The 27,549-nt window shown below is 49.8% G+C and overlaps 1 protein-coding gene across 1 annotated transcript; it reads right to left on the bottom strand.

Annotated features, from left to right (window-relative positions):
• Nucleotides 1-1,265: 1,265 nt before the first annotated feature.
• LOC139831799 (uncharacterized) lies at nt 1,266-6,145 on the bottom strand. Its single transcript, XM_071821131.1, has 3 exons — nt 5,027-6,145; nt 1,512-4,985; nt 1,266-1,367 (listed from the first exon to the last, which is right to left on the bottom strand). Exons 1-3 carry the CDS (start codon nt 6,143-6,145, stop codon nt 1,266-1,268), a joined length of 4,695 nt encoding a protein of 1,564 aa, XP_071677232.1.
• Between the last annotated feature and the right edge of the window lie 21,404 nt (nt 6,146-27,549).

Here is a 27,549-nt window from a genome sequence, read left to right as displayed (position 1 = left end):
AGAATGCCTGTCATATGGGTAGCCCAGCCAGAGAGATGTCTGCGCATGGCACGCATCTTATTATTCCATCTCACGATTGGAGAACTACCACCAACTGGCCTTTCCCAAACCATCTTAACCATCTCATGAAACCCTTCTCTCTGTAGCCAGCCAAGTTCAAATTTGAAAGGCCGCTTACAAACAGGTCTAGGGTTCCCAGTAGTTAAGAGGATAGGAGCATGGTCAGACAATTTTTCAATACGTTCTAGTGCGCGGACAGACACCATAGGGTATTTATCTTCCCATTCAGTATCCATCAAGACGCGATCTAGTTTTTCGTATGTAGGCTCAGGCAAGCTATTAGCCCAAGTAAATTGTCGACCTGACATAAACACCTCTCTCAAATCAAGACTATCGATGACAGCATTGAATAAGAAAGGCCAATGTCCAACAAAATGACCTTTACTTTTTTCATGAGGATAATATGGTCGCCGTCGCGGGCGGTGATTTCTGTAGGCGCCGACGGTGTGCACATGCTTTGGAGCTTAGCCGTCGGTCTGCTCGATCTGGGGATAAAAGAGTGCAGCTGGCCGGTGATCTCATTCTCACATCCAGCCACCGATCGGACCGGCGACCGGAAAGGAGAAAGGTAGGGTTGAACTTGAACCAAACCATTGGTAAACCAAGAGCCTGAACCACGTAGCACGTAAAGATGGTCGTAAACGTGTGGGGAATTGGCGGTTTAAATAACGTGTAGCGTTAGACTTGTCACACTACCAGTCATGCACCCATGGTTCTTTGTCCCGCCCGCGTTGGCTGAGAATGTAGAAGAAGGGGGAAAATCGACTTTTTTTTACCTGAAAAATCGACTTGTTGCTGAAGGAACATACTTCTACTGTTCCGGAACATGAATGCACAGCAGCACATGTAGCTAGCAAATCAAGTAAGAGCCACCGGCCATTAGCTCGACAGGTTTACAGCCGGGCACGTGAAGCCGTCGGTCCATTATCTCACGTACGGCAGCATCTTTTTTTTTTTAGACGGAAGGCTCAAGGTGAGCCCGGCTTTAAATTAATGAAGCCACACAACGGCAGAGTACATAAGACAGACAACCACAACAGACAACAGTGCAAACATGCTCCTAACCGAGCAAAGCATCCATAGCACATACGAGAGGAGTCGCCCCAACGAGGCCTCTCAACATGCACAACGAACTAGTCCGATACAAGGGATAACAAGGTGAAAAGAAGAAAAACTATCTCGACACGGTCCACCGACGAAGGTCCTCACGCCGGACGGTCCCGAAAGTTGGCGTGGAGTGAGCGAAGCCTCCCGATCGCCAACTCCAACGCCTCGCGGTCCTGCCGCCTAGCCACTGGCTTCCACACCTGTAAGTACATCAGCATTTTGTACAAGGCGTCAGCAGGCTACGAAGGGAAAATCCCTTCAATAGAAAACTTGTTCCTAATGTTCCAAAGCCCCCAGCACAGGGCCGAACAGCAAATCCAGAGAACCCTTTTCGTTTGACCTACGAGTCCATCCAGGAGCCTATACAGCTCCGCGAAGCAAGTAGGGTTCCAGGAGCACCCGAGCAGTTCCCGAACTGCGCTCCACATGAATCTTGCCAGCGGGCAGAGGAAGAAAATGTGGGCGGTGTCTTCCACTTCCGAACAAAGGGCGCATCGCCCCGACGATGGGCCCCTTCTACGGCGGATATTATCATTCGAGGGAAGGCGGTTCCGGAGAAGTTGCCAGATGAAGATGCGGATTTTCATGGGCACCGCGATCTTCCAGATGTCACTAAAGTGCTTACGCGGCGTCCCCTGACAGAGCCTCCTATATAAGGACTTGACAGAGAATTTGCCAGAGGGTTCAAGGGCCCAGGAGATGATGTCCGGGCCATCAGAGAGCTGCGTCCCAGCAGTCTCCGACAGAAGGAGCGCGAGCTCAATGCGGGCCGGAGGTCCCAGGCTTTGGCGAAAGGTTGGGATCCCACCCAACGTACCGAAGCATCTGGAGACCGTGATCTGCGGGTCCGCGGCGATAGAGAAGAGTGCGGGGAACCGGGAGCATAAGGGTCCCGACCCTTGCCACCAGTCACTCCAGAAAAGGGTGGAGGATCCACTACGCACCTTGTGTCGCGCTCCCAGGCGAAACACAGACTTAATCTTTTGGATGGCGTTCCAGAATTGGGAGCCCGAATGGTGGGAATCCACCAGGAGGTCCCTGGACCTGAGATATTTGTTTCTGAGGATCTCAGCCCACAGCCCTTGCTCCCCAGCATAGAGCTTCCAAATCCATTTGGTCATGAGACAAATGTTCATGAGCCTGGTGTCGATGATACCTAGTCCCCCCAAGGACTTTGGTTTGCAGAGCGCTTCCCATCTGACCCAGTGGTATTTGCGCCTCGGGCCGTTGGCTTCCCAGAAGAATCTAGCCCGGTGTTTCCTGAACGCAGCGTGGACGCCCTCGCCCAGGAGGTACACCCCCATTGCGTGAAGAGGGAGATTGGAGAGGCAGGCGTTGATGAGGGTCAAGCGTGCCGCGGAGGACATGAATTTCCCCATCCATGGGTCCGCTCTCCGACCCACCCTAGTGGTAAGAGGACCCCAGTCCGAAGCCTTAATGGCGCGGTCGGAAATGGGGAGCCCCAGGTAGGTGAAGGGGAAGGAGCCCTTCTTGCAGTTGAGCAAGTTGGCAATAGCTTCTTGCTCGAGGTCAGTGGACCCCAACACCATGACCTCACTCTTGTGGAAGTTAATGCGAAGGCCGGACATGTTCTCAAAACAGAGAAGGAGGAACTTGAGGTTCGCAAGGCCAAGCGCATCTGGTTGGAGCATGATGATCGTATCATCCGCGTATTGCAGATGGGTGATACCGCCCTCCACAAGGTGCGGGACCAACCCTGCAATGTGCCCAGCCCTCGAAGCTGCCTGGAGGATGGCAGCAAGGGCCTCAACCGCAAAGTCAAAGAGGAGAGGGGAGAGAGGATCCCCCTGGCGGACGCCGCGGCCATTGCGGAAGTAGTTCCCAACTTCCCCGTTGACCGTGATCGCCGTCTGGCCCCCCGAGACCAGACTCATGGCGCGATGAACCCAGCCCGGGTCAAAGCCTTTCCTATGAAGGACTTCACGAAGGAATTGCCAGTTGACGCGGTCAAACGCCTTCTCGAAATCGAGCTTAAGGAAAACTCCCCTAAGTTTCCTAGACTTGGTCTCATGGATGATCTCCTGAAGGGAAACTATCCCTTCAAGGATGTGTCGGCCCTTAATAAAGGCGGATTGCGCGCGACTGATGATGCGGTGAGCAATAGGGGAAACACGAATCGCGTAGGCTTTGGCAACAAATTTAAAGATCACATTAATGAGAGCAATGGGCCGAAACTGCCGAATGTCGTCAGCACCCTGGACTTTAGGAATCAGCGAGAGGACTCCAAAGTTTAGCCTCGCAATGTCAACGCGCCCCAAGGCGAAGCCATTCAGAATGGCGAGGATGTGGGGTTTGGTGAGGGCCCAGAACTTCTTGAAGAAGATTACCGGCCACCCATCAGGCCCAGGGGCCGTCTCAACTCGCATGCTAGCAAGCACCTTGTCCAGCTCCTCCCCGGTGAAGGACAGCATAAGCCCGTCATTCTCCTCCTCTGAGACCCGCCCCGGCTGGTCCCAAAGGGTATTGGCAAGGGAGAAAACACGGGTCTCCCCTACCGCACCGATCAGGTTGCGGTAGAAGGTGTAGATATGGTCCTGGAGGGCATGAGGGTCCGAGATGACTCCTCCCTCAGAGACGAGTCTCGAGATCGTGCATTTCCTCCTCCGGCCATTGGCCATCGCGTGGAAGAAGGCCGTGTTGGCGTCACCCTTGAGCAGCCAATTCAGGCGGCTCCTCTGTCTCCAGTATTCCTCCTGGGTCCGGGCAAGGTGGGTGAGCTCGCCCTCAAGGTGATAGCGCAGGGCCCAGCCTTCGTCGTCGAGGCCCGAGGTGTCCGCCAGAGCGTCTAAGCGCTGGATCTGGGCAAGGAGGGAATCCTTGAGGTCGCGTCCCTCTTTCCCGAGGTTGGCTCCCCAGCCTCTCAGGAACTGGCGAATCCCCGCGGAGATCTGCTGCCAGGCATCAATAGGGTCGAGCGGGGCGCCCACGGCCCCCTCCAAGGAGCGCCACTTGTCAGAAACCAGCTCCACAAAGTCCGGTCTCTCGAGCCAGGCCTGCTCGAAGAAGAAGCGAGGGCTGCGCTTCTTGAGATCCTCCCCAGAGCTCAAGATCAGCGGGGCATGATCAGAACCGATAATGGTCTCCGCCACTAAGGAGCAGAGGGGGAAGAGTATTTCCCAGTCCGGGGAAATGAAAACTCTATCAAGGACGCATCTGACGGGGTTCAGCTGCTTGTTAGTCCAGGTGTATCGAGCGCCGCCCCTGCGGACTTCTCTCAGGGCAAGATTGGCAATGCAGTCGTTGAAACGATGCACCCTAGGCCAGTCAATGTGGCAGTTGTTCTTGTCCTCCGCCCCGCGGATGAGGTTGAAGTCGCCGCCCACCACGAGGGGAAGGTCGCAAGCTTCGACCGCAAGAGTGAGCTCCCCCAAGAACTCCTGAGTGCGACGGTGGTCAGCTGGGCCATAAACGACAAAGAAGGCCCACTTGACATTGTTGTCCAGCTGACGCACGTCGGCCCGAATGAAGAATGTCCCCTTAGTCCACCCTAGGACCTCGAAAGAGTCTTCATTAACGCCGAGGAGCATCCCTCCTGAGCGTCCCCTAGCTGGAACATCGCACCAAGCGAAACGGCCTCGCGGATCAATGCCCAGAAGATCCGCGGTGGTGAACTGAGCTTTGATCGTCTCCTGGAAGCCCGCAAAATCAAGCTGCTCGCGAGTCAGCAGCTCACGGATCTGGGATTTCCGCCCAGGAGCGCCAAAGCCACGAAGGTTCCAGATGCTGGCCCGCATCAAGGAACCTGCGACGGTCTCCGTCCGCGACGGGATGCCACCAAGGTACTGGCCGCTCTCCTCCTAGTGGTCATGGCAGAAGGCGGGGCAGGAGGGGCCCCAACCCCTTCTGACGACTGAGCCGTGGCAGGTCCAACAACCAAGGGCCCAGCAGGCGGGACCTCAGCCGCCTCGGCCAAGGCCCGGTCTCTGCAGAAAGCAGCGTGGGCCAACGCGGCTTGTGCCTCCTCTTTAGCTCGAATGAGCGAGAGGGTCTCCGTAGTCGTCCCGGATTCCAGCGTGAACGCAAGTCCTGAGTCATGAGCCACCACCTCAAGGTGGGCGTCCGACAGAGCAGGGAGAGCTGAGAACTGCGCTAGAGTAGGGAGGGAGGAGGGGGGTTTGGGATTACCTTCAAGGTTCTTCGACGCCGTCCTCTCCTGGGCGCGCTGCAACACCGTCGCGGCCGCGGCCGGACCTCGCAGGCGGGCGCTCTTGCGAGCGGGGCCAGCGGCGACAGTCCTGGTGCGACGGCGGCGTGGGACACCGCCGGCGACAGGCCGGTCGAGAGGGACACGCTCCGAGTCGTCGACGTCCTCCAGCTGCTCGTCGTCGTCATCCGCGTCCGCCTCCGAGTCCATGTTCTTGGACGGGGAGCCCTCCGAGTCGGAGTCCGTCTCCAGCAGCACCGACGAAACCAGCGGAGCAGAGTCCGCTGGCACGTCGACCTCCATGAGGACGGGGGTGGCCCGCCGCTCCAAGGTGGCCAGGGAGACCGGCCAGGCCCCCTTCCGAGGGAGGTTGGACCCGTACTGGTCCAGGGAGTCCAGCCCGGTCGGCGAGCGGACGAGAGCCCCCTCCCCGGGGGCGTCCTGGCAAGGAGCAGAGCTCCCGCCGGCAGCGTCCGACGGCGCCTGCGGGGCAGGGGCCGGGGCCGGGGCAGGTGGCTGGGCCCCCAGCGGCGCGTCATCCTTCCGCGCGGCATCCTGCGCGCCAAGGTCGTCCCACTCGCCCTCGGACGGGCTGAGGTCGTCCACATCCTCATCATCGTCGTCGTCTCCCGGCTTATGAGCAGCCGGGGGGGAGAGCCACCGGACGGACCCGCCGGCGCCTCCACCGCCACCCCGATGTTGTAGCCCCACTTCTTGTGGAAGAGCTGAACAGTGCCTTTGAGTTTGGCCGGGTTGCGGCAGGCCAGAAGCATGCGGACCGGCATCGGGCGCTTGAGGGAGCATCTCGATCATCTCAACTCGACCAATGCCCAGTAGCCACACCCGCAAATCCCATCACCAGAAGCATTGCTCACCGCAGGGCTGCTACTGTTACGGCTTGGGAGGAAGATACTCTTCAGGGTATCTCGAGTGGCAACGTGTTTCAAACGGGGCGACGCGTTTGGTAGCATCCTGGCTCGTATCGGGTCAGTAATTTTTGGTTCGTTTGGTTATCTCCGAGCCGCGTTCTTACCTAAACCGCTTCTCAAAGCAGCGTCGGGTTAAGCTCTGGAGGAACGTCCAGAATGGCAGTTTCTCCAGGAACAGCCCCGTTCTCACGCCTCCTTAGCTCCACGGATGCAACCGCTGCAGGTACTCTGGGTTACCCTCACGCCCTCTTACACTACTTCACACACCCTTTCCTCAAATCAACACAAACATAGTCCGAATCGAAATAAGCTGTAGATAAAAAAGATGTGTGTTGATGATAGGAATCAATTCCCACAATCGGTTTCAAGCTTGGTTAGTCGTAAATCGTCAATTTCGTGTATGAAGTTTTCAGTAAATTTTGCCAAATTCATCGCACACGCTCAACCGTTTGAAATTTCCTTTGAAGGGTGGGTTCACCTCACCATTCCGCATGATTTTTCTGTTGAAAGGTTTTCGTTTTGGTGGACATAGACGGATAAATAAATGACTCGCTAGTATAGTGTAATGTGTACGTATGTGTGAGTATAGTTTGGAGTACTTTTGCTCAACTTCTCGCTTGCCATCTTCATAGACGGCGACGTGGTGATGATATGTGAGAAGTGAGAGGTGATAATCCATGGTGGTGGCGGCATGGTGATGTTCATCTTCGTGGTCGACGATGTGGTGATGCTTGTGACCGGCGTGACCGATGGTGTCATGGTGGTATTCAGCTTCGTCATCGGCGACATGGTTATGCTTGTGACGGGCGTGAACGGTGGTTTCATGGTGGTTTTTGTCTTCGTGGTCGGCGACGTGGTGATGCTTGTGACCGGCGTGACCGGCGGTGTCATGGTGGTCTCGTCTTCGTGGTTGACGACATGGTGATGCTTGTGGTCGGCGTCACCGACTGCGTCATGGTCGTCCTCGTGGTCGGTGAGGTGGTGATGCTTCTGGCTGGCGTGAACGATGGTGCCATGGTGGTCTTCATCTACATGGTCGGTGATGTGCCTATGCTTGTGACCGGCGTGACCGACAATGTCATGGTGGTCTTCATCTTCGTGGTCGGCGACGTGCCCATGCTTGTGACCGACGTGACCGGCGGTGTCATGGTGCTCTTTGTCTTCGTGGTCGGCAACGTGGTGATGGTTTCGACTGGCGTGATGGCGGTGCCATGGTGGTGTCTACTTTCGGGATCGTCAACGTGCCAAAGAGGTGAGAGGTAAGGTCACCATATTGATAAATGGTGAGGCTAGAACTGGGCTCGTATGCAACAAAACGATGGGGCCTAGCTTCCTTCTCCGGCGCGCAAAAGGCCGCACAACCTACCAAACGACCCAACTTTTATGGCCCATGGCCCGTTCGCGACGCGCAGGTGAGCCCATCTCGCTGGCGCGGTTAGCCACGATTTTGATGCAGGTAACCAAACGGGCCCTAGAGAATCTTTAGTCGTGTCCTTCAAAGCGGTCTCGTGTCTCGAATGTCCGTTTGGGCTGGGTAGCCCCGACGGCCCGACGCATATATGATCTTGGCTAATGAAAAATCAAGAATGGTAGATCACAATATCTTTTTTTGTCGTTGTAGCCGGTAGTCTTTTGGGTTGTGTCCTTCTTTTTATTGCCAGCAATCTCGCCATTGGCTCCGACCCCGGCCACGGTGTCACCCTCCTCGAGGCCATCACTCTCGACATCATCGACATATGCATTTTTCACTGCAGGGCTGCTACAGTTATAGCTTGGGAGGAAGATACTCTTGAGGGCATCTCCAGAGGCCCAAGGTATTTCGGACATACAAGAGTGTTTTGATCCATTTGGATCGAGTCAAGGATAGCAATTTGGCCTCGTTGCCTGGAATGTCTGTTTGGGCCCCCCGACAAAGTCCTCACTGAACAAGGTCGTCCGGCGACGACGAACGCGAGCCGGCTATCAAGGGTACTCCTCGGCAATGCCCACCTTGAGGGGCTTAGGGTTGACGGAATCCTGCAGGCTAACACGAGACATCGGATACCAAAGAAACGAGGAGAGAGATTTACCCAGGTTCGGGGCCCTCGACGAGGTAAAACTCTTACTTCATGCTTGTCTGATCTTGATTATTGTGAATATCGGGTTACAATGGGGTAGCCGAAGGCTTTGACTAAGAACTCGACGGGAAGCTAGATTTGTGTATGACCTAACTCTCAACTTGCGGTGGTTATGGTTAGATTGATTGTGTCACTCGGCAGCCCCTCTCCTGGCTCTTATATTGTGAGCCAGGTCTCGAGAGGTTTGTCCGGGTACGACTAGGTTACAAAGAGTACTACATCTAAACTTCCCTTGTTTCTTCGTCTCCTTGCCTTGTTCTTCAAGAATCCTTCACGGGAACCGACATGGCGGCCCACCTTGGTTGGTAGATGATCTTCATGGGCCCCTAGTTGGTTCGTAGGAGGAAGCGCAATATTAATTACCCGAAGGGTAATGCCCATATCAGTAGCCCCCGAGTGACTGGCCAAAGCATAGCTTGGGGCAGGGACTAAAGTTGTCTTATGTCGAACGTCTATTGATCTTGAAAGCTTCATTTTTATCAGGTGCGCGACAAGCGCTCCCGATGGGAGTAGCCCCCGAGTCTAGGCGCGGGTGCTTGCAACGCGCACCCGATGGAGTAGCCCCCGATTCTAGGCGTGGTGTGCTTGCTACCGCGCGTAGACTCAAGTTGTACTATTCGAATGTCTTACGTCTGTCGATGTTTCCTTCGAACTGTCATGGTCATCCGATAACTTCCGTATATCGGGTATTCAATATCCTCGAGTTAGACCATGCTTGTTGGTAGTACGCAAGGGATGTCGACCAACGTACCCAGCTTCAACCGATGTTGGTTAACTACCAAATGGTAAAACAACACTACTCTACTGAGGATCAAGTCCCCGGGCATGATCATGGTTCTCGTAATTCCTTCGGATCCATCATTTCTAACGGGTGCGCGACAAGCTCTCCTGATGGGAGTAGCCCCCGAGTCTAGGCACGGATGCTTGCAACCGCGCGTAGACTCAAGTTGCACTACTCGAATGTTGCAGACTCCTTCGGATGCTTTCTTCAAATGTTTTGTTCGGATACTTGATATACCTTATGACATCATCAATGACATCACCGCTACGGCGGTTTGATTGATAAGATGTGACCTTGATAGGACCACCCTACTTCTGCGCGGTCAGTTAGGAAATGACCAGTCCTTACGATTTGACCAAGATGCCTCCTCGATTTCCGCACGTAGTGGAGGAAATGTTCCTTGGTAAGATAAATATAATGACACGTGGTGACCTAATTCCAGATCCCATTTGTTTAACTTTTACTTTATAATCGTGGGGGACGAGATCCATCTTTTTCATCCTCCCTTTCTCACAGCCTTTCTTCCTCGTTCGCCCTTCTTCCTTGTTCGCCCTTCTTCCTCAAAGTCGCTGCTCCGCCGCCGTTATTCTTAGATTCTTCCTTGATTAATCTTCTCCGATGATGGTGAAGAAGAGGAACCTCACGCTTTCCACCGACGCCGTGACCAGCGGTGCTGCTGCCAAGGCCGCATCGGGCGCATCGAGAAAGGGCGCATCTGAAGTTTCCGCTTCATCTTTTGCGCCACCTGCGCCGCCCACTCTGGCGGCTCCCACCGCAGGACCCATGCTCGGTGATTGGCCTGCTTCTACGACAACCAGGCGCGACGAGAAAAAGCTCGCAGCCTCAGTCTGATTTCAGCCAATGATGGGAACGTCACCCTTCCAGGTTCGGCTTCGCGCCCTAACCCGCTTGCCGTTTTTGCTGTGATGTTCATGTCCTTCCTGTACTGTGGGCTTTCTCTCCCTGCTCACGAGTTTCTCCCGCGTCTCCTTCATGTGTACGAGATTCAACTTTGGCAACTGACTCCTAATTCAATCCTTCATCTTGCAATTTTCATCACTCTATGTGAGGCTTTTCTGGGCATCGAGCCTCACTTTGGCTTATGGAAGAAAATCTTCTTTGTGAAACGCTATAACTGTAGTAGTGGTTCCTTCGTCATTGGTGGAGTTGGGTTTGTTGTCCGCAAAGAAGTGAACTACTTCAAGTTTCCAATGAGAGAATTTGTTCAAGGATGGAGGTTGAAGTGGTTCTACATCAAAGATTCACCAATAGCCGAAATGCGTCTGCCAAGATTTATCGATGTCTCCGAAGCAGTGCCCAAAAGATCTTGGAAGAATATCTTGTCACCCGAAGAAAAGCCAGCAGTCGAAAAGTTATTCGATAGATTTCTTCGAATCAAAGAGTCTGATGGCCAAACTATGATGGGTACTGAAATAGTAGCCGTTTTCTTGAAGCGTCGAATCCAACCAGTCATGTCTAGAGCTCGCCCAATGTGGTTATATTCGGGCCCTATGGACGAAACCAGAGTGACTGTCGCTGAATTGTCAGAGAAAGAATTATTAGATGAAGTTAGACGCTAACTCATTTCAGCCAGGAGGATTCAATCCCTCTTCTGTCTCCCCAAACGCCCTTCGATTCCGAACATCCGCCGAGCGAGGTAACTTTTCTTATATTAACTGTTGAATTTGAGATGCATCCCTTTTTCCCTTTTCTTCTTTACCAAGACCTTCTTTTCCTTCGGCAGGTTTTATCAGCTCCCGAACATCTCCCGAATATATCGAGTGACAACCTCAAAGACAGAGATTCCTCCATCCCTGTAGAGTCCCGTATTAAGGAAAGAGCAGACTTCGAAGATGAAGACGATGAACCTCCAAATCCTAAAGCTCTTTCTACAGACCCTAGATCTTTTGCTGATGACATAAGTGATACGGCGGAGTCAAATCAAGACAATGATGCTGATCATACTGTCTTTGTTGATGCAGCTCCGGATAAGGCCAATTTGCAACCTTCGAAAAGATGGTCTGGCGGCTTCGCAGACGAGGATGATTTATTCAATTTGTAAGTTTCTTTCATTGCTCCAAGAATTTCTTCGCACTCTAGTACTTGTTTTGATTGGTTTATATGCTTTCAGTGACGAGGGCTTCGTTGAGCCTCCATTGAAGAAGGCTAAAGCAACCTCCAACAAGCCAGCCCTGGCAGCCTCGGAAGCTTCGGCTCCAGCGACAACCGCGGCAGCCCAACTTTCAACAGCTTCTTCCCTTTCTAAAGGGAAGGAAATTCCCTCGACGGCCGTCACTGCAGCTTCTCCTCCTCCTTCAGGAAGACCTGTAAGTTTTCTCCATTTTCCTCGATGAAGTCCTGCCTCTTAGCAGCCCCCGAGTCTATGCTCGACTGACCATAGCTAATCGTAAACTTTTAACAAGAACACTATTGTTGTTTAACATATGCTTTTCTTTCCCTTTTCTTTTATAGGATCTCCAAACGATTATCACAACTTTGGAGGCTTTTGCTTCTCAATTCACCTCGCTTGAGGCCGACAAGATTCGACTCGAAAAAGAAGTTGAGTCTACGTCTTCAAAGTTTGATAATGCAGTAAGGATAGCTGCCGAAGCTCGCCAGAACGCAGATTCTCTGAAGGAAGAGCTTAAGCAGCTGAAAAGTAAACTGAAGGATGAGGAAGCTCTGAGGGCCGCATCCGAAGCTGAGAAGGACAACCTTCTTCATCAATCCACTTTGGTTTTGCTCAGTAATCCTCATTGACTTATCTCTTAAATTTCCCTTTCTTAGTTTTGTTGTTACCTTATATGTTTCCATTTATTTTTTGCAGAATCTGCCGATATTCCTTCTGATTCTTTGGATAAGCTTCCAGACAATTCTCCTGCTGACGCCCTATCTATGACTATCGAGTCCAGCAAGGTTGTTTAAGCTCTTCTTCGAAAGAACAAGGAAGTCTTGTCAAGGATGCATGCTATGATCTTCCCTAAAGCTAGCCAAGAGAAGACCCTGGAACAGCTGATGGATGCCTTCGCAGTCGACACCAAGGATAACATCGAGGTACTCAAACGCACCTCGCGTACCTATGGTGCTCTTCTCGCTTTCCAACTTATGATGGGATATGGCTTCAAAGCTGATATGGAACAAATGACAAAAGAATTGCCGAAGGACCAGGATGGGAACTTGTTGATTTGAGCATTCATAAATTATCAGCTCGCAAATGTGCGCTGCAACTCCTTGCACTTGTTTCAGCAAACAAGTCTCCTGTTGGTCCTATCTTATCGACCCAGACTCAGGCTCCTTAAGTTCTTTCGTCTGTTGGATTGTAATCTTCTTTGTTTGCTTTCAGACAATACCTTTAAAAGGTTCCTTATTGTAATGAATCATATATTGGCAATGTTGTCAGTACTTCTTTATCTCAGTCGCAATGTTCTTGAAGTTTTTGAATGTATGCTCCCGATAGGAGTAAAATCAATCTTGGAGCGACGTGTATTTCTTTGTATAATGAATGATGCATTTTGCAGGTGACTCATGTACCTTCTTTCGCCGAAAGTTCTTTGGCCGGTGATGCTGAAAATGATCGGCTTCGGCAGATGCGTACGCACATTCATCAATTGGAACAAGATATGCGAGTCCTCCATGGTATAGCTGTCATTATAAAGAGGAAGAGTGTACTGGCCATTGAAGCAGAACGCTATGCAATGACTGAATTACAGAAAGCAACGGAAAGTTTAAACTGTGAGTTCTTGCAATTCCCTCCTTCGCTTTTTTTGTTTCTTTAATGCCATCGACAAAATCTTCTGATGATGTATCAACCATCTCCCTCGACAGTCATAGCTCTGAATTTATCTGTAGAAAACAACCATGTGCATGAACGCGTGGATGCTTTGATCAACTTGGCCCGTTTTGGCGGAGTCTTCTGGAAGAATCAATCGAAAGTTGCCACAGTTGCTAAATTTCAAGATCGGGTGCATCAAGTACACCGGTTTTTTGACAAATGCTATACTGGACTGAGGATGATCTGGAAGACAATGTTCCCTTTGAATGAAGTTCCACCAACATTGTTGACATTAATGTCTAAGTTCAGCAATGTCAAGAAAATCTAGAGTCATGTTCGTGCCCAACTTATTGCTGGAGCCGAAATTGCCTTTGCCCTTCTGCTTTGAAGGCATCCTTCTGCAAATTTGATGGCCATTGCACATGCCGATGGAAATGTAGGCCATCTTTTTGCTAAGGAGAAAATTCCTGCCATTATTTCAATTGAAAGGTTGGGAGATGCTTGATGTCTACGTTCCCCCTCCTTTCCTGTAGACAGTGTTGGGCCTCCAAGAGCAGAGGTTTGTAGAACAGCAGCAAGTTTTCCCTTAAGTGGATCACCCAAGGTTTATCGAACTCAGGGAGGAAGAGGTCAAAGATATCCCTCTCATGCAACCCTGCAACCATAAAGCAAGAAGTCTCTTGTGTCCCCAACACACCTAATAGGTGCACTAGTTCGGCGAAGAGATAGTGAAATACAGGTGGTATGAATATATATGAGCAGTAGTAACGGTGCCAGAAAATAGCTTGCTGGCGTGTAGTTGATGGTGGTAGTATTGCAGCAGTAGTAACACAGTGAAACAGTAAACAAGCAGCGATAGCAGTATTTAGGAACAAGGCCTAGGGATTACACTTTCACTAGTGGACACTCTCAACATTGATCACATAACAGAATAGATAAATGCATACTCTACACTCTTGTTGGATGATGAACACATTGCGTAGGATTACACGAACCCTCAATGCCGGAGTTAACAAGCTCCACAATAATGCTCATATTTTAGTAACCTTTAGTGTAAGATAGATCAAAAGACTAAACCAAGTACTAGCATAGCATGCACACTGTCACCTTCATGCATATGTAGGAGGAATAGATCACATCAATATTATCATAGCAATAGTTAACTTCGCAATCTACAAGAGATCATGATCGTAGCATAAACCAAGTACTAACATGGTGCACACACTGTCACCTTTACACACGTGCAGGAGGAATAAAACTACTTTAATAACTTTGCTAGAGTAGCACATAGATAGTAGTGATACAAAACTCATATGAATCTCAATCATGTAAAGCAGCTCATGAGATTATTGTATTGAGGTACATGGAAGAGAGATGAACCACATAGCTACCGGTACAGCCCCGAGCCTCGATGGAGAACTACTCCCTCCTCATGGGAGCAGCAGCGGTGATGAAGATGGCGGTGGAGATGGCAGCGGTGTCGATGGAGAAGCCTTCCGGGGGCACTTCCCCGCTCCGGAAGCGTGCCGGAACAGAGACTCCTGTCCCCCAGATCTTGGCTTCGCGATGGCGGCGGCTCTGGAAGGTTTCTGTGGTTTTCGTCGAACGCATCAGGGTTTTCGATCCAGGGGCTTTAAATAGGCGAAGAGGCGGCGCAGGAGGGTCGAAGGGGCGACGACACCATTGTTGATCGCCAAAACCCACCGGCGGGCAGCGGCCTGTCAACACGGTAGAGCCGGGAAGAGCCTAGAGCTGCGGCTGGCTGAGACCCCTCCGAGCGACGGCCCGCAATGCTCTTCTGGTCACACGCGGCGATGCGAAGTGCAAGGGCGTGCCACCTGACCTATACCTGGTCAGGAAGGTGATGGGGATGCCTCGCTTAGTTCCTGCATGGCATACACGTAAACATTAAATACGAGCCTCGATCGGCTCTCAGGCTATCCTGTGAATCGGCTCAAAGAGCCGATCCACCCATGATCCGTACGGGGTGCACGAATACTTGGTGATCCTGCTTGATCAAGATGAAGCTAATTAGATCTACGACGATTTAGGGTTTTCACCGCATAATCGGATCATCCTACTCCAGGTTGGGCCTCGCGGCCACGCACGGTGCTCATAAGCCGATCCTAAACAAGGCCAAAGAACCAACAATGAAGTTGATCCGCGGAACATCCTGTTTAGGACTTGCGAACGCCACCCTACGTGCCACTGGATCCTCCCCCCCTTTGTAAGGCCTAACTATTGCAGATATTAAACTAATCCTTGCATAACAAGGAGCAATCGTAACGGATCAGATCTACTAGATGATGAACAAGCAGGGTGCCGCCCCCACGCCTGAGATAGGCGTGAGGGCGGCTAGACATGCAAGGGTTGCACTACGTAAGCATGTTTATACGAAGAGCTATGCTAACCCTAACACATCTATGATAACTACGTTGCGCGCCATCAAAGACGCTTCAGTACGCGCAACGCATGAACAACGTGGAGCTTGTGCTGCCTAGATCGCAAGATGCGATCTAGGCAGCATGTCGCTTACCTGATTGAAACCCTCGAGACGAAGGAGTTGGCGGTGCGCCGAGATTGGTTTGTTTTGGGGTGAACGTTGTGTTGTTGTTTATTCCATAAACCCTAGATACATATTTATAGTCCAGCGGACTTTCTAATTCGGATGTGCACCTAACCGTGCACGAGTAAAACTCTAACTTTTAATCTAAAGATACGATCTACTATATTACAGATACAATGGGCAATTCAGCCCAATTTCGTGTATAAGGCCAATTCTTGTTTTTCCCTTCCATGTATATCTTCAAGTCCTTCTCAATCGTGGCCCACCTCTGACTCGGTCAAATTCTGGTGATAACACATGCCCCCTGGTTTTGGAATTGGTAATTCCAAAATCACTCTGTTTTCCTTCGTCGGGTCATGTCGTGGCAGAACCGTTGCAGTATCATGATGCCTTGCCTTCTCAACTTCTCCGCGTGGCACCACTTCCTCGGAAACTGCTGTGGCATTGAATTTCCACTATATCTCCTTTTATTTAACCGCTACGAACAGTTCTCCTCTGCATCTCCTTCGCACTAGCAGTCCAAAAGCCCTCCTGCCACCATGTCTTCTTCCTCCTCTGCTCCATCGGATCCTTCCAGCCAGTCCTCCACATCCCGTGAGCCGACGCCGGAGTACAACCCGGCAGAGGTCCACGCGGCGAACATCCGCCGCGCCATTGCGGCCGGGGAGGAGTCAGACCACGACTTCTCCATCTGGTCCGAGGACGACCAGTCCTCGACGGACGGGGAGAGTGACCTCCGCTTCCTCGCCGTTGGGGAAACGGAGGAGGAGAGCGACGACGACAGCTTCTCCTGCGACTTCACCTCTTCCGGGGAGGAGGAGGAGCAGGAAGAGGAGGAGGATGACACCTCCTCCGACGAGCCGCCGGCCAAGCGGTTCTGCCCTTGGCCGGGTAACCTCAGCGATTTCGACAGCGACGATGACGCTGACGAAGAAGATGAGGACAATGAAGGCTCGATCGGCGGCCACTGGAGCGACGACGAGCCCACCGGAAGCAGCGCCGACAGCGGCGACGACGGCGACGACGAGGGCAGTGATGGCCCGTAGATAGGACCTCTAGAATAGGGCCAGTAGTAGTAGATGGGGCAATGTATCCCCTAGTATTTCCTTTTGAGAGCAATTAGCTCTTTATGTAAGAAATCTCGCCTATCAATGAAGAACTTTTCCCCAATTTGATTTTGCCGATTTCTTCTGAGTTTAATTGAGCCGATTCCCTCTTCTACTGACCTTGCCGATTCGTCCCCTTTGCCAATGCGTATTGAGCCGATAGCACCGCATCGGTTCTTTGAAATTCACCCTTCCCTTCTTCAACTGATGATTTTCTAAATCTGGTGGAAAACGCCGGATCTTCAGGGAAATCTTTGAACTTTTCCAACCAAATCCAATAATCCTCTTCAGTACTCATCATTGTGAAGAAGGTTGCAATGAAGGAGCAGCCGATGGTATCCCCATCGGCTCTTCAAACAGAGTAAAACAGAGCATCCACCAGGCCTGCTGCCCCCCGAGCCTTACTCGAGCCTGCTGCCCCCCGAGCCTTACTCGAGGCGATAATGTCAGAGAGAATGCACCAAAGCCGATCCTCTTTTTTCCTCAGACAGCCGATAATCTTCCGTTTCAGCTGAACTAGTCCCAAAGATTGGAAATCCTTGACAAAAAGGTTCAGGAACCCGGATCGGCTCGAAGCAGCTGAAGAAGCTTCCATCGTTTATTCCCTCGAAGCAACAGAAGGCACCACCGCTGGCCTGGATCTGGTGGAGACTCGATAAAAATTGCATAAATCCACTAAAGTCGATGGCTGCGCATCGGCTGCCTCTCAATTCTAAAGTCGATGCCCTTGCATCGGCTGTAAAAAAATTTTTACTGGCCGATTTTCTCCTATCGGCCCCCAGTATTTCATTGCACACATGTACCCCTGCATCTGCTCCCATATTTAGGTGCCCCCCGAGCCGAAGCTGTCAAAGAATGGCAGATATCGGCTCTGTAATTCGCACGTCGGTTCCTGATAGGGTCAAGGGCGAACACAAGCAGAACATGTGGTGAGGATAAATTTGGCCGATTGCTGGGACCGGCCTCCATAATGGTTGGAGCGCTGACTGAAGGTTCTGTAATATCCCTTCATAGACTTTTGGGGCCGATCACAAGGATCAGCCTCACCAAGTTGCACGTCGCTTTGCTTCGACTACATGGTCAGGCCAGTGGATAAAACCAGCTTAACCCTTCCCTTTGTCACATCAATACGCTCGCAATCGTCCAAGTTGATGCCTGAGAGGGGTTCTTGGCCTGCTGCTTCCCATGCGTTCATGCCAGCCGTTGAAACTTCGGCTGAGTCGTCAGCTTGGACGACCTCTACATCATCTCCATCCCACTGTATTATGCATTGGTGCATCGTGGAGGGAATACAGCAGTTGGCGTGGATCCAATCTCTTCCCAGAAGACAAAGATAATCGCTCGTGCTATCGACGATGAAGAACGTTGTAGGGATAGTTTTCCTTCCTACGGTCAGATCCACGTTCAGAACTCCTTGTGCCTCAGACGCTTGGCCGTTGAAATCGCTCAATGTTACGTTGGTCTTGATTAGATCCGAGCTAGAGCGTCCTAGCCGACGTAGCATAGAGTACGGCATGATGTTAACTGCCGCTCCGGTGTCCACCAGCATCTTATTCACAGGCCTCCCATCGATATATCCTCGTAAGTATAGGGCCTTCAGATGCCTGTAGCTCTTATCTCGTGGCTTCTCAAAGATAACCGGCCGTGGGCCGCAGTCAAGTTGTGCCACGGATGTCTCATCTAACCCTGGGCACCGAACTCAAGGGAGGATGAACACCATGTTCGTTCCAGCCGATGTTTCATCATCGGCTCTCCTTTGTTTGGGGCGCCACTCCATTTTCCGTGGACAACCCTCTTCATCCAGGGCTCGCTGAACCTTCGCAGCCAGATCAGGCCGTGCCTTCCTTAGCGTATGCAGGTATAACCTTTCGGCTTCCTCCAGGCCGCGCAAACGTTGAACCCTGCGCTTTTGTGAACGGCTGAGTCCGTCAGGGCACCACCTTGGACGGTGGCACCTGTCTTCTTCTTCTTCTAGTCCTTCGTCTTCGGAATCCTCAAGATCTGCCCAACGAAGTGACTCAGCACGTTTGCTTGGTGGTGGGAGAGGCCCTAAGCGCTCAAACACGGACACGTTGGCTGCCTCCTTCTTCTTCTTGTTGCATTCTCGGGCAATTGCCGATTGTGGGCAATCGGCTCATTCCCGAATCCCAGCAGTTGTCCGAAGAAAGGGCAGTCCCGGTGTCCGGCGTTGTCATCTTGCTCCCTTGATGTGTCCGTGGCACGGCGCTCGTGCTCCTCCTCATAGCGATCCCGCCGACGATGTCTTCTCGGCTTCTCTAGCCAGACGATCTCCTTCATCATCATAGTTGGACCGTCGGCGTTGGTCATACTGTCTCACATATTTGTTGAGGAGGTGATCAGAGAGAGGTCGTTGATATCTTATGTTCTTCACTTCTCCCTCTGTAACGTAGCGCTTGCCATCATGATGGAGCCGATCGCGTGGAGCGGCCTCCTCTCGTATCCTTGCTATGAGAGCAGCTGCCCTCATCTCCATCTTTGCCGTAGTGGTTCCCAGGTCCTACCATGTTGATGCTGAACGTGGGACCTGGCTGGCAACTCTCGGGGTAGATGACTTCCACCATGTTAACGGCGGGGAAGGGCTGGGTGTCTACCTTCATGGCGCATCTTGGTTGAAAATTAAACGCCCCTTCTCTATCGCCGCTTGGATGTGCTGACGCCACACCCTGCAGTCGTTGGTGGCATGGGAAAGCGAGTTGTGGAACTTGCAGTATGGCTTTCCGTTTAGCTCTTGCGCCGTAGGGAACTTGAGACCTTCAGGAATCGTCAACTGTTTCTCCTTGAGCAGGAGGTCGAAGATTTGTTCAGTCTTGGTCACGTCAAAATCAAATCCTCGGGCGGCCCCGGTGGCTTTACCCATTTGCGGGACACAGGGTTCCTCCCCGAGTCCATTCAGCCACCGCTACTTCTTGGTCTCCGCAGGCACTTCACCTTCCTCTCGTATCGACCATGACTATCGCACGCTTGAACTTGTCTTGGTACAGTGTCCGTGGCGCTGTTCATATGCTGATAGTTTCGAACCATGTGCGCCAAACGAGGATAATCTGCTTGGGAGGCCATGTCCTTGAGCTGTGTTGCAAGGCCAGCTACTGCCAACTCGATCGCTTCCTTTTCAGTTATACGAACCGAATAACATCGGTTCCTAAGATTCCTGAAGCGCTGGATGTACTCGTCACCGTTTCTCCGCGCTTCTGACGTAGATGTGATAGATATGCAATGCTAGACTCGGAAGCTTCTGAATGATATTGCATATGGAACTGTTCTTCCAATTGCTTCCAAGACTGGATGGAGTTTGCTGGCAAAGAGGTATACCATCCAAAAGCCGATCCTGTGAGGGACTGTGAAAAGAGCCTCACACGTAGCTGATCCGACACTGAAGCCGGTCCTAGTTGCGCCAAATATCGGCCGATGTGCTCGATGGAGCTGGAGCCATCTGATCCACTGAATTTGGAGAAGTCAGGGAGCCGATATTTAGGTGGCAGCGGGATCATCTCGTACTCGTCGGGGTACGGCTTGGAATAGCCGATTGCCCTCCTTTTCGGCATAATGCCGAACTGGTCTCTCAGTATGGTACTGATCTGATCCGCCGTGCTGGCTGCAGGAGATGCACTCTGAAGATTCGCCGGGGTGGCGTACTTAGCCAGCCATGTTTGCTTTTCCAGCTCTGAGCCAACTGCAGGAGCTGGGCTCGGAGTTTCGTCGGGGTGGCGTACTTAGTTAGCCACGTACGCTTCTCAAGCTCGCCGGCTGACGTCCCTCCCCGTCTGCGCCGGAGTCCCCGACGTTGTGGCCTGGTTTGAGAGTGCCCAGTTGCCACAATCTGCACATACGTGCACGCGTATCCTTGAGGGATCTCCTTAGGCGCCTCAGCCAAGAACTGGTAGTCACTAGGGTCACCACCGATCTTGTAGACGACGAATGCCGGTGTAGCCGGCACTTCAGGTGGTGCTGCCAACGCATATGGCAGCGGTGGACGGGACTGGAGTGGCAACTCTCCTTGGTGCGTCCCGAGAGCTGGTCCTGACGGCGAGTACTGGTGGCTCATGATCTCCTGGATCACGCGCAGAGCGAGACGCTCCAACACGTTGACCAAGTTTTCAGAGTGGCGGTGTAGCGAGTGAGCCACCAAGTAGTTGATCTCCCGCCGCAGGCCCCTGGTGCGTTCCTCCGACGGGGCAGAGATCTATCCCATCGAGTGCACCTTGTGGTGAGAACCCCTTCCATCCGATGCCATGGGTACGGGTTCTCTGAAAAGAGCCGATGAGGTCGGCTTCGAGGGTGGCCTTGATCTCGTCATGTTTCTTCTTGAGCTCAACAGCAGCTCCTCGTAGGTGATCGGCGTGCCGTCCGCCGCCATCTCGTATGTAGATGGCGATGTGGTTGATGTAGATGATAGTCCCACCGGGCGTGCCAGAATGTGTTGATCGCCAAAACCCACCGGCGGGCAGCGGCCTGTCAACACGGTAGAGCCGGGAAGAGCCTAGAGCTGCGGCTGGCTGAGACCCCTCCGAGCGACGGCCCGCAATGCTCTTCTGGTCACACGCAGCGATGCGAAGTGCAAGGGCGTGCCACCTGACCTATACCTGGTCGAAGGTGATGGGGATGCCTCGCTTAGTTCCTGCATGGCATACACGTAAACATTAAATACGAGCCTCGATCGGCTCTCAGTTATCTCGTGAATCGGCTCAAAGAGCCGATCCACCCATGATCCGTACGGGGTGCACGAATACTTGGTGATCCTGCTTGATCAAGATGAAGCTAATTAGATCTACGACGATTTAGGGTTTTCACCGCATAATCGGATCATCCTACTCCAGGTTGGGCCTCGCGGCCACGCACGGTGCTCATAAGCCGATCCTAAACAAGGCCAAAGAACCAACAATGAAGTTGATCCGCGGAACATCCTGTTTAGGACTTGCGAACGCCACCCTACGTGCCACTGGATCCTCCCCCCCTTTGTAAGGCCTAACTATTGCAGATATTAAACTAATCCTTGCATAACAAGGAGCAATCGTAACGGATCAGATCTACTAGATGATGAACAAGCAGGGTGCCGCCCCCACGCCTGAGATAGGCGTGAGGGCGGCTAGACATGCAAGGGTTGCACTACGTAAGCATGTTTATACGAAGAGCTATGCTAACCCTAACACATCTATGATAACTACGTTGCGCGCCATCAAAGACGCTTCAGTACGCGCAACGCATGAACAACGTGGAGCTTGTGCTGCCTAGATCGCAAGATGCGATCTAGGCAGCATGTCGCTTACCTGATTGAAACCCTCGAGACGAAGGAGTTGGCGGTGCGCCGAGATTGGTTTGTTTTGGGGTGAACGTTGTGTTGTTGTTTATTCCATAAACCCTAGATACATATTTATAGTCCAGCGGACTTTCTAATTCGGACGTGCACCTAACCGTGCACGAGTAAAACTCTAACTTTTAATCTAAAGATACGATCTACTATATTACAGATACAATGGGCAGTTCAGCCCAATTTCGTGTATAAGGCCAATTCTTGTTTTTCCCTTCCATGTATATCTTCAAGTCCTTCTCAATCGTGGCCCACCTCTGACTCGGTCAAATTCTGGTGATAACAACCATAGGGCGGCGCGGCCAGGGCCTGGGCCGCGCCGGCCTATGGTCTGGGGGCCCAGTGCCCCCCCTCTGGTCCTTCCCGGGTGTTCTGGATGCTTCCGGTGAAAATAGGAACTTGGGCGTTGATTTCGTCCGATTCCGAGAATATTTCGTTACTAGGATTTCTGAAACCAAAAACAGCAGAAAACAGGAACTGGCACTTCGGCATCTTGTTAATAGGTTAGTTCCAGAAAATGCACGAATATGACATAAAGTGTGCATATAACATGTAGAAATCATCAATAATGTGGCATGGAACATAAGAAATTATCGATACGTCGGAGACGTATCAGCATCCCCAAGCTTAGTTCTGCTCGTCCCGAGCAGGTAAAACGATAACACAGATAATTTCTGGAGTGACATGCCATCATAATCTTGATCATACTATTTGTAAAGCATATGTAGTGAATGCAGCGATCGAAACAATGTATATGACATGAGTAAACAAGTGAATCATATAGCAAAGACTTTTCATGAATAGCACTTCAAGACAAGCATCAATAAGTCTTGCATAAGAGTTAACTCATAAAGCAATAATTCAAAGTAAAGGTATTGAAGCAACACAAAAGAAGATTAAGTTTCAGCGGTTGCTTTCAACTTGTAACATGTATATCTCATGGATAGTTGTCAATGCAAAGTAATATAACAAGTGCAATATGCAAGTATGTAGGAATCAATGCACAGTTCACACAAGTGTTTGCTTCTTGAGGTGGAGAGAAATAGGTGAACTGACTCAACAATAAACGTAGAAAAATGGTCCTCATAGAGGAAAAGCATCGATTGCTATATTTGTGCTAGAGCTTTGATTTTGAAAACATGAAACAATTTTGTCAACGGTAGTAATAAAGCATATGCATCATGTAAATTATATCTTATAAGTTGCAAGCCTCGTGCATAGTGTACTAATAGTGCCCGCACCTTGTCCTAATTAGCTTGGACTACCGGATCATCACAATGCACTGTTTTTACCAAGTGTCACAAAGGGGTACCTCTATGCCGCCTGTACAAAGGTCTAAGGAGAAAGCTCGCATTGGATTTCTCGCTATTGATTATTCTTCAACTTAGACATCCATACCGGGACAACATAGACAACAGATAATGGACTCCTCTTTTATGCATAAGCATGTAACAACAATTAATAATTTTCTCATATGAGATTGAGGATATATGTCCAAAACTGAAACTTCCACCATGGATCATGGCTTTAGTTAGCGGCCCAATGTTCTTCTCTAACATATGCATGCTTAACCATAAGGTGGTAGATCGCTCTTACTTCAAACAAGACGGACATGCATAGCAACTCACATGAAATTCAACAATGAATAGTTGATGGCGTCCCCAGTGAACATGGTTATCGCACAACAAGCAACTTAATAAGAGATAAAGTGCATAATTACGTATTCAATACCACAATAGTTTTTTAAGCTATTTGTCCCATGAGCTATATATTGCAAAGATAAAGAATGGAAATTTTAAAGGTAGCACTCAAGCAATTTACTTTGGAATGGCGGAGAAATACCATGTAGTAGGTAGGTATGGTGGACACAAATGGCATAGTGGTTGGCTCAAGAATTTTGGATGCATGAGAAGTATTCCCTCTCGATACAAGGTTTAGGCTAGCAAGGTTATTTGAAACAAACACAAGGATGAAGCGGTGCAGCAAAACTCACATAAAAGACATATTGTAAACATTATAAGACTTTACACCGTCTTCCTTGTTGTTCAAACTCAATACTAGAAATTATCTAGACCTTAGAGAGACCAATTATGCAAACCAAATTTTAGCAAGCTCTATGTATTTCTTCATTAATAAGTGCAAAGTATATGATGCAAGAGCTTAAACATGAGCACAACAATTGCCAAGTATCACATTACCCAAGACATTTTACCAATTACTACATGTAGCATTTTCCAATTCCAACCATATAACAATTTAACGAAGCAGTTTCAACCTTCGCCATGAACATTAAAAGCTAAGAACACATGTGTTCATACGAACCAGCGGAGCGTGTCTCTCTCCCACACAAGCATGATGTAATCTAATTTATTCAAACACAAACAAAAATAAAAGCACACAGACGCTCCAAGAAAAAGCACATAAGATGTGATGGAATAAAAATATAGTTTCAGGGGAGGAACCTGATAATGTTGTCGATGAAGAAGGGGATGCCTTGGGCATCCCCAAGCTTAGACGCTTGAGTCTTCTTGATATATGCAGGGGTGAACCACCGGGGCATCCCCAAGCTTAGAGCTTTCACTCTCCTTGATCATGTTGCATCATACTCCTCTCTTGATCATTGAAAACTTCCTCCACACCAAACTCGAAACAACTCATTAGAGGGTTAGTGCACAATATAAATTGACATATTCAGAGGTGACACAATCATTATTAACACTTCTGGACATTGCATAATGCTACTGGACATTAGTGGATCAAAGAAATTCATCCAACATAGCAAAAGAGGCAATGTGAAATAAAAGGCAGAATCTGTCAAAACAGAACAGTTCGTATTGACGAATTTTAAAATGGCACCAGACTTGCTCAAATGAAAATGCTCAAATTGAATGAAAGTTGCGTACATATCTGAGGATCATGCACGTAAATTGGCTTAATTTTCTGAGCTACCTACAGGGAGGTGGACCCAGATTCGTGACAGCAAAGAAATCTGGAACTGCGCAGTAATCCAAATCTAGTACTTACTTTTCTATCAACGGCTTTACTTGGCACAATAAAACACTAAACTAAGATAAGGAGAGGTTGCTACAGTAGTAAACAACTTCCAAGACACAAATATAAAACAAAGTACTGTAGCAAAATAACACATGGGTTATCTCCCAAGAAGTTCTTTTCTTTATAGCCATTAAGATGGGCTCAGCAGTTTTAATGATGCACTCATAAGAAATAGTAGTTGAAGCAAAAGAGAGCATCAAGAGGCAAATTCAAAACACATTTAAGTCTAACATGCTTCCTATGCATAGGAATCTTGTAAATAAACAAGTTCATGAAAAGCAAAGTAACAAGCATAGGAAGATAAAACAAGTATAGCTTCAAAAATTTCAGCACATAGAAAGGTGTTTTAGTAACATGAAAATTTCTACAACCATATTTTACTCTCTCATAATAACTTTCAGTAGTGTCATGAGCAAACTCAACAATATAACCATCACATAAAGCATTCTTATCATGAGTCTCATGCATAAAATTATTACTACTCCCAACATAAGCATAGTTATTCTTATTAATTGTAGTAGGAGCAAATTCAACAAAATAGCTATCATTATTATTCTCATCAAGTGTAGGAGGCATAGTATTATCATCATAAAAATTACTCTCCATAGTAGGCGGCACTAAAAGACCAATATCATTATAATCATCATAAATAGGAGGCAAAGTATCATCAAAGAAAATTTTCTCCTCAATGCTTGGGGGACTAAAAAGATCATGCTCATCAAAACCAGCTTCCCCAAGCTTAGAATTTTCCATATCATTAGCAACAATGGTGTTCAAAGCGTTCATACTAATATCATTGCTACTAGCATGCAAATAAGATTCCATGGGTTTTTTAATTTTCGCATTAAACCATTCATGTCTTGACTCAGGAAATAGAATAAAAAGCTCACAGATGTTGTCCATTATGCCTTACTAGTGTAAACAAGAAACAAAAAGTTGCAATTGCAGGATCTAAAGGAAATAGCTTTGAGTACTTACAACGCCGGAAAATAGCTTAGTAGCCGAGATACGGAGTGTGAGTACCTTTTACCTTTCCTCCCCGGCAACGGCGCCAGAAAATTAGCTTGATGTCTACGTTCCCCCTCCTTTCCTGTAGACAGTGTTGGGCCTCCAAGAGCAGAGGTTTGTAGAACAGCAGCAAGTTTTCCCTTAAGTGGATCACCCAAGGTTTATCGAACTCAGGGAGGAAGAGGTCAAAGATATCCCTCTCATGCAACCCTGCAACCACAAAGCAAGAAGTCTCTTGTGTCCCCAACACACCTAATAGGTGCACTAGTTCGGCGAAGAGATAGTGAAATACAGGTGGTATGAATATATATGAGCAGTAGTAACGGTGCCAGAAAATAGCTTGCTGGCGTGTAGTTGATGGTGGTAGTATTGCAGCAGTAGTAACACAATGAAACAGTAAACAAGCAGCGATAGCAGTATTTAGGAACAAGGCCTAGGGATTACACTTTCACTAGTGGACACTCTCAACATTGATCACATAACAGAATAGATAAATGCATACTCTACACTCTTGTTGGATGATGAACACATTGCGTAGGATTACACAAACCCTCAATGCCGGAGTTAACAAGCTCCACAATAATGCTCATATTTTAGTAACCTTTAGTGTAAGATAGATCAAAAGACTAAACCAAGTACTAGCATAGCATGCACACTGTCACCTTCATGCATATGTAGGAGGAATAGATCACATCAATATTATCATAGCAATAGTTAACTTCGCAATCTACAAGAGATCATGATCGTAGCATAAACCAAGTACTAACACGGTGCACACACTGTCACCTTTACACACGTGCAGGAGGAATAAAACTACTTTAATAACTTTGCTAGAGTAGCACATAGATAGTAGTGATACAAAACTCATATGAATCTCAATCATGTAAAGCAGCTCATGAGATTATTGTATTGAGGTACATGGAAGAGAGATGAACCACATAGCTACCGGTACAGCCCCGAGCCTCGATGGAGAACTACTCCCTCCTCATGGGAGCAGCAGCGGTGATGAAGATGGCGGTGGAGATGGCAGCGGTGTCGATGGAGAAGCCTTCCGGGGGCACTTCCCCGCTGCGGCAGCGTGCCGGAACAGAGACTCCTGTCCCCCAGATCTTGGCTTCGCGATGGCGGCGGCTCTGGAAGGTTTCTGTGGTTTTCGTCGAACGCATCAGGGTTTTCGATCCAGGGGCTTTAAATAGGCGAAGAGGCGGCGCAGGAGGGTCGAAGGGGCGACGACACCATAGGGCGGCGCGGCCAGGGCCTGGGCCGCGCCGGCCTATGGTCTGGGGGCCCAGTGCCCCCCCTCTGGTCCTTCCCGGGTGTTCTGGATGCTTCCGGTGAAAATAGGAACTTGGGCGTTGATTTCGTCCGATTCCGAGAATATTTCGTTACTAGGATTTCTGAAACCAAAAACAGCAGAAAACAGGAACTGGCACTTCGGCATCTTGTTAATAGGTTAGTTCCAGAAAATGCACGAATATGACATAAAGTGTGCATATAACATGTAGAAATCATCAATAATGTGGCATGGAACATAAGAAATTATCGATACGTCGGAGAC

This window comes from Lolium perenne, chromosome 5 (assembly GCF_019359855.2).
Source record: "Lolium perenne isolate Kyuss_39 chromosome 5, Kyuss_2.0, whole genome shotgun sequence".
NCBI lineage: Eukaryota > Viridiplantae > Streptophyta > Magnoliopsida > Poales > Poaceae > Lolium > Lolium perenne.
The sequence above is the reverse complement of the archived record's forward strand: the minus strand, read 5'-3'. Positions and strand labels throughout refer to the sequence as shown.

Excerpts from the sequence above, each read along its gene's own strand:
- LOC139831799 (XM_071821131.1), bottom strand. The coding sequence starts at position 6,145 with ATGATCGAGATGCTCCCTCAAGCGCCCGATGCCGGTCCGCATGCTTCT. Across the intron at positions 4,986-5,026 it reads CGGCTCAGTCGTCAGAAGGG|GAGGAGAGCGGCCAGTACCT; the intron begins GTTGGGGCCCCT and ends CATGACCACTAG. Across the intron at positions 1,368-1,511 it reads ATAGGCTCCTGGATGGACTC|GTGTGGAAGCCAGTGGCTAG; the intron begins GTAGGTCAAACG and ends ATGTACTTACAG.